This window comes from Dromiciops gliroides, chromosome 2, assembly GCF_019393635.1.
Source record: "Dromiciops gliroides isolate mDroGli1 chromosome 2, mDroGli1.pri, whole genome shotgun sequence".
Taxonomy (NCBI): Eukaryota; Metazoa; Chordata; class Mammalia; order Microbiotheria; family Microbiotheriidae; genus Dromiciops; species Dromiciops gliroides.
The window spans coordinates 264,297,993-264,305,661 of NC_057862.1; the positions used below are offsets into that span (position 1 = coordinate 264,297,993).

Below are 7,669 nucleotides of genomic sequence, written 5' to 3' on the forward strand. Positions count from 1 at the left end.
GAGAAATGAGTCAAATTTATAAAAATATAAGTCATTTCCCAAATGAAAAATGGTCAAAGGATATGAACAGTCAGTTTTCAGATAAAGAAATCAAAGTTATCTATAATTCTATGAAAAAATTATCTAGATCACTATTGATAAGAGAAATGTGAGGTATCACCTCACACCTATCAGTGTGGGAAATATAACAAAAATGGAAAATATTGGAAGTACTAGGGGATGCTAATCCACTGTTGGTAGAGTTGTGGAAAGATGCAACCATTATGGAGAGCACTTTGGAACTATGCCCAAAGGGCTGTAGAATTGTGCATACCCTTTGATCCAGCAATACCACTGCTGGGTTTATATCCCAAAGACATCCCCCAAAAGAGAAAAAGACCTATTTGAACAGAAATATTGCTTTTAAAAAATAAAAGTATTTTATTATTTTCCAGTTACATGGGGTGATAGTTTTCAACATTTGTTTATATAAGATTTCCAATTTCCAATTTTTCTCCTTCCCTGCCTTCCTTCCTCCCCTCCCCTAGATAGCAAGTAATCTGATATATATGTTTAATGTTATTTGATATATATATATATATAATAACATTAAACATATTTCTGCATTAGTCATGTTATAAGAGAAGAATCAAAGCAAAAAGGAAAAAACCTCAAAAAAGAAAAACAACAGCACCAAGAACCAAAGAAATAGTATGGTCCAATCAGCATCCATATTCCACAGTTCTTTTTTTTTTTCTTTTTTTCTGGATTTGGAGAGCCTTTTCTATCAAGAGTGCTTTGGAACTTTCTTGTACTGTTGGATTGGTGAGAAGAATCTAGTCTATCATAGTTGATCAATACATAATGTTGATGATACTGTGTATAATGTTCTTCTGGTTCTGCTCATCTCACTCATCATCAGTTCATGCAAGTCCTTCCAGGTTTCTCTGAACTCTTCCTGCTCATTGTTTTTTTTACAGCACAATAGAATTCCATTACATTCATGTACCACAACTTGTTTGGCCATTCCCCACTTGATGGACATCCCCTCAGTTTCCAATTCCTTGCCACCACAAAAAGAGCAGCTATAAATATTTTTGTATATGTGGGTCCTTTTCCCTTTTTTATGATCTCTTTGGGGAAAAGACCCAAAAGTGGTATTGCTGGGTCAAAGGGTATGCACAGCTTTATAGCCCTTTGGGCATAATTCCAGATTGCTCTCCAGAATGGTTGGATAAGTTCACAGCTCCACCAACAATGCATTAGTGTTCCAATTTTCCCACAGCTTCTCTAACATTTATTATTTCAGAAATATTTCTAGCAGCTCTTTTTGTGGTGACTAAGAACTGGAAATCAAAGGAATGCCCATCAATTGGAGAATGGCTAAACAAACTGTGGTATAGGATGGTGATGGAATATTATTGTGCTATAAGAAATGACAAGCAGGATGACTTCAGAAAGGACTGGAAACACATTTATGAAATGATGTATAGTGAAGTAAGCAGTATCAAGAGAAAATTGTGCATAGAGACAGTAATATTGTTTGTTGAGAACTGTGAATGATTTGACTATTCTGAACAATGCAGTGATCCAAAACAATCCCAAAAGAATAATGATGAAACAAAGTATCCACCTCCAAAGAAAGAACTGATATTAATGGAACAGACTGAAGCATGCTATTTTTCATTTTCTTTCACTTTTTCTTTTAATCAAGGTTTCTTGTACAAAATGAAAAATATGGTAATGTTTTACATAATCATACATGTATAACCCATATCTGATTGCTTGCTCCTTCAGAGATGGGGGAGAGGAGGGAGGAAGGAGGGATAGAAATTGCAATCCAAAAATATAAATAAAAATGTTTATTACATTAAAAAAATTTACATGACTAAATAGAATCAGTGGGCAGAATCAAAACAGAAGAAAAAACATTGGTCATCTCTTGAGAGAAAATGCCAAATAAAACATTCAGGAATGTTATAGCCACAATGTACAACTTCTGGATGAAGGAAAACATAAAAAAAAAAATCACTAAAAGAAATTCAAATACCAAGGACTCACAAACCAGATCACAAATAATTTAGCAGCCACTACTATAAAGGTGTGCAAAACTTGTTTTAATTTGCATTAAAAATCTTTTCTAAATTGCATTTGTGCCAAGGCATTTACCAATTGAGAAATGGTCAAAGGATATGAATAGGTAGTTTTCAGATATAGAAATTAAAGCTATCTCTAGTCATATAAAATGTTCTCAATCATTATTAATCAGAGAAATACAGATTAAAAGTACTCTGAGGTACCACTTTACACACATCAGATTGGCTAATGTGACAAAAAAGTAAAATGATAAATATTTGAGAAGATATGGGATAGTTGGAACACTAATACATTGTTGGTGGAGGCATGAACTGATTCAGCCATTCTGGAGAGTAATTTGGGACTATGCCCAAAAGACTATGGGGCTGCACAATTTGGCCGAGCAAAGAGATCAAACAAAGGGAAAAGGACCTGCGTGTACAAAAATATTTATAGGTGCTCTTTTTGTTGTGGCAAAGAATTGGAAATTAAGGAGATGCCCATCAATTGGGTAATGGCTGAAAAAGTTATGGTATATGAATGGAATGGTATACTATTGTCCTATAAGGATTGATGAGTAGGCAGATTTCAGAAAAACCTGGAACACCGACATGAACCGATGTTGAATGAAGTGAGCAGAACCATGAGAACATGTACACAGTAGTAGCAGCACTGAATGATGATTACCTGTGAAAGACTTGGCAAAACAATGACCCAAGATAATTCCAAAAGACTCATGATGCAAAATGCTCTCTCCATTCGGAGCAAGAATTATGCAGTCTGAATATAGATTGAAGCATACTATTTTCACTATTTTGTTGATTTTTTTTCTTCTTTCTCATGGTTTTCAACTTTTGTTCTGATTCTTCTGTCACAACATGATTAATGTGAAAATATATTTTACATGATTATTCTGTTTAACCTATATCACATTGCTTGCTGTCTTGTGAGGGAATAGAGGGAAAAAAATTTGGAAATCAAAATTGTACAAAAATGAATGTTCAAAAACTTTACATGTAATTGTAGAGTTAACACAAAATACAAAACAAAAAACAAAAAAAGGTGCATGTGTGATACCTACGCTCAATTATAACTTTCAGAGTAATTTTAATCAGGTCTATTCTTCTAAAATATTTAATTACCAAGGTTAAATGGATAGTATATTAGAAACCTATATTTTTCTTGGAGAACTTCTGTGATCAGTGTCCTTAACAAATATTAAACTATCTATAAGTTCAATCAATCAGTCAATCAATTATTGCCCATTTATTAAGTACCTATAATATGTCCAGAGCTTTGGATATAAAGGCAAAAATGAAACAATCCCTATTTTCAAATTGCTTATATTCTTTTGTGTGAAAAAATATATATGTGTATACAGAGTATATAAAATATATATGTGTATATATAAAAATATGTATATGTGTATACAGAGTATATAAAAATAAATGGAAGGTAACTCTGGGAGAGAGGACAATAGCAAATAGAAGGAAAGAGGAAAAGTTTTATGTAAAGGATGGAACTTGAGATGAACTTTGAAGGAATCAAAGAATGAAAAGAAGCATGGATTTAGAGGAATAGTGTTCCAGGGATAGTGGGCAGACAATGTAAGGGCATGGAAACCAGAGAATGAGTGTCATTTGGAAGGAATAGAAGGAAGGTTAGTTTAACTGCACTGTTGAGTTGAATGAGAAGGTTAGAATATCATAAAGTTGCAAAGATAAGTTGGGACTAGTTTAAGAAAAAAATTTAACAAGAAAGATTAAAGCTCAATATTAGATCTTAGAGCTGAATTGCATTTATCAGAATTCCTTAAGTTATGAACATCATCAGAAATCCTTTGCAGTGACAGAAAATGATGATATACAAATGGTGTCAAGCTGACCCAGATTGCTTATTTGAGATATGTGGATCATTTTCCTCTCTAAAGATGTTTGGGGATAATGGGACAGCTAAACAGACACTCTTATCTGCAGAGAACTGCCATCCTCAAGTTAATTGGGGGTTTATGACTTGCCAACAAGCACTTTTTGTCTTCCAGAGCCATCCTGTCTTGCCTCCCCCAAATATCTGTGGTGTCTAAGAAAATATTCTTATCTGTTGAAATCTCCTAATTAATATCTTTGTCAAAATGTTTGCTTTGGGACAGCTAGGTGGCACAGTGGATAGAGCACCAACCCTGGATTCAGGAGGACCTGAGTTCAAATCCGGCCTCAGACACTTAACACTTGCTAGCTGTGTGACCCTGGGCAAGTCACTTAACCCCAATTGCCTCACAAAAAAAACAAACAAAAACAAAACAAAACAAAACAAAAAATGTTTGCTTTCAAATTTGAACTATAAAACTGATTTGTGTTGTGTTAACTGGACTAAAAAAATCCTGTAAACCCAGGAGCCAGGGAGTTAATCAATTCAGATCTGGCCATTCCAAGGACTATACAAACTTCCCTTCCAACTGCTTCAATACTCTTCCAAACCTCATTGGAATCTCTTTAGAGAAATTTCCCATAGGTGTTTCTCTTTATAACTGTGATTCATTTTGCTTTTGTTTTTGTGGGAAATAGGTTTCAGTTTAACAGAGGGAACAATAATAAGTTGGAGTTTATTAAGTATGTTAGTACTAGGAACAGATATAAGTTTGGCAGGAAAGATGAATGGAAAAGTGTAAAACCTGCAGTGACCAGAGTGAAACGGTCAGAAAACAGATTACAATTGGTTGAGAAGTGCCTTAAAGAAGGTATAAAGTATTTGCTTTTCCTATGAGTTAGAGAAAGGGAAAAGATTTGGAAAGATAGCTTGAAGACAGTGTCAGTGAGGCTTTTTAATCTTGCGAGGCCAAGATATATTTTGTAGGAACAGAGATTTAATTGTATAGCATTATGTATTTTGAATTATTCTTTTCCCTGTAGCAATAACAGGACAATTCAAATGTAAGACATGTATGGGGGACAAAAGAAGACAAACTAACCTAGCTCAGGCTTTATCATATACAAAATTCAACAATCTCAAAGGCTGCCTAGAGAAAAATTTATATTTTTGTCAGCATTCTGATGGTCTGATGAGAACCACCTTTTCCTAATGAATAAAGAATGAACATAAAGAGAATACAAACCAGAAAACCTTTCTCTTGACCTTATAGTGTACAGTAGGTGGCAGCAGACTTGGTTTCTCTGGGAAGGAGATCCATACAGCTTGAGGCTCACTGTATATACTCCAGAAGAAATGCACATTGCCCAGAGGATATTGTGTCACTGTCTTATCATGTACAACAAGTCTTTCTGAGACACAAAATATGGGGCTTTTTAGAGGATCCAGGAGATTCGGTGGGTTTTATTGTGTCCTCTACATTTTGTGACTCAATTCCTCCACCTCAAAGAAAGATATGGTATGCCTGTAATTATGGGTATTCTGGTAAGTTTTTAACAACATCCAGGAGGAAAAATGTATACATGATACACTTTTAACGTTTATCAACCTCATTAATGTTTTCTTAATACCTTTATTAAGTCTAAACAATTAAAAAACCACTTCTATAACTCAAGCCCTGATTTTCAGTTTCTGCTGATTTCTGAAGTATAAGTACTCACACTGAAAACTTAACAATCACCTCCCTCATGCTAACAGAGCATATCTTGGATATAAGGGACCATGAATGGAATTGGGGGTTAATAATCCACATGAAATCCAATTCCAAAGACAATGTGCAAAAAATAGCCCTATAATCAAGCAGAGGAGTAGGCTCAGAAATTCCCTCTCCCCTACCCCCCCCCAAAGATCCCTGAAGTAGATTCAATCTCTACTGATCAAAAATGACAAAGCCTTTAAGTCTAATTTCTTAATTATAATGTCACTGGGATAAGCTGGGGAAATATCAGGAACAGAAAAAAGCCTAATGAGCATTCTTGTGGTATGAAGAGTAAATTGGAGTGAAGGAGAAGGATAGACAATAAGTCTTTATCAATGGTATTTGGATTCTGTGTCACTAACCTTGCCCAGGGTTTTAGAATAAATTCTGGGGGAAACTTCTCTCTGTAGCTCAGAGAGGGGACTCATCACACAGGGAGACTGTTGCTGTTCTTCACACTAAACAGAGACATGCAAATTGGGCTCCTCCCTCTAGGGATAAAAACCAGCACAAAACCTGTGTCTGCAGCTCTGGGAGAGGAGCTTTTCCTTTGTGTGGCCTTTCTCCCCCAAGGACTGATACTGTAGAGCTTGAACAATGGGTTTTGGACTGAATGGAATTTTCATTCTGACTCTTTTACAAGGTAGTTTTGTCTTTTGTTTGCTTTTTTTGTCTAAGGAAACACTCTTTGAAGTGATGTATTTGTGATTTAATGATGCTTTGTTTGCAGGTGTCCATTGTGAAGTTCAACTGGTAGAGTCTGGGGGTGATGTGAGACAGCCTGGAGGATCTCTTAGACTTTCCTGCAAAGCTTCTGGATTCACTTTCAGCAACTATCACATGCACTGGGTCCGCCAGGCTCCAGGGAAGGGGCTGGAGTGGATCTCACTTATTAGTACTGGAGGAAGCACATACTATGCAGACTCTGTGAAAGGCCGATTCACCATCTCCAGGGACAACAGCAACAGCATACTGCACCTGGAAATGAATTCCCTTAAAGCTGAGGACACAGCCATGTATTACTGTGCAAGAGACACAGTGAGAGAAAGGAGCATGAAACCAGACATAAACCATGTGGAAAATGACTAAGAGAGGGAACTCAAGAACACTGAACACAAGGAGACAACTTATAATAACAGGTGAAGAATGAAGCTACAACACCCTTCAAGGTCTGTTGTTTCTTCCCAATTCTCAGTGAATTCTCAGATCCCATCCATCCATCCCTCTTTCTCTCATGTATGTATGTATGTATGTATGCATGTATGCATGTATCTCTCTAATCTCCTTTGTGTACCTGAGAATCTATCCTGTTTCTAATGTCCATAGGCACAGAGAGATGTGTTCTTTTAATGGTTTACATGGTCACTAATTTTTCTGAAGTTGTCAAACATGAGGCAAATCAGGAATTATTAACATTTATTATGCATATCCTATAGCATTTTTATACATACTGTGCATGTGGGAAACATACCTGCTGGTAGGTACCTCTTCTCTGTCTCTGCCTCTGTCTCTCTATATTATAAATATACATACATATATATCTATATCCATATATATCTCACACACATACATGCACACACACATATGGAAAGGTATATATATTCTTTTTTTGTGGGCCTGGGATACCCCAAAAGTTTTCTGAGGGAAATCAGGGAACCTTCTCCTTGAGAAGCTAAACCAAAGGACAGACACACCTAAAGAGATAAGGGGTACCCTTAAGGGACTGAGTTAACTCCAGGAGTACCACCCTTCATTCCAGTTTCCCCCACCCCTTGGGAAGATAAGACTAGTTGTGGCTATTGCCTGAGTGGTGCCAGGGGGACAGAGATAGCTCGAGAGAGCAGAGCTTCCTCTCACCCAACTTCTCCCAGCCACCACCAGTACAGAACAGCCCTCCCTTAGGTGATAACCCTCTATAAGGGAACTTTCCACAGTCACATGATCACCCCATCGATCCCTTCACCATTGGTCCTCTATAAAAGTATTTGC

At 36.4% G+C, this 7,669-nt stretch overlaps 1 gene segment (V, D, J or C); it reads left to right on the forward strand.

The window, feature by feature from the left end:
* The first annotated feature begins 6,143 nt into the window (after window positions 1–6,143).
* LOC122738684 lies at window positions 6,144–6,769 on the forward strand. The segment is given in 2 exon segments: window positions 6,144–6,323; window positions 6,411–6,769. Coding segments are annotated over 2 exon segments (405 nt in total).
* Window positions 6,770–7,669: the final 900 nt, after the last annotated feature.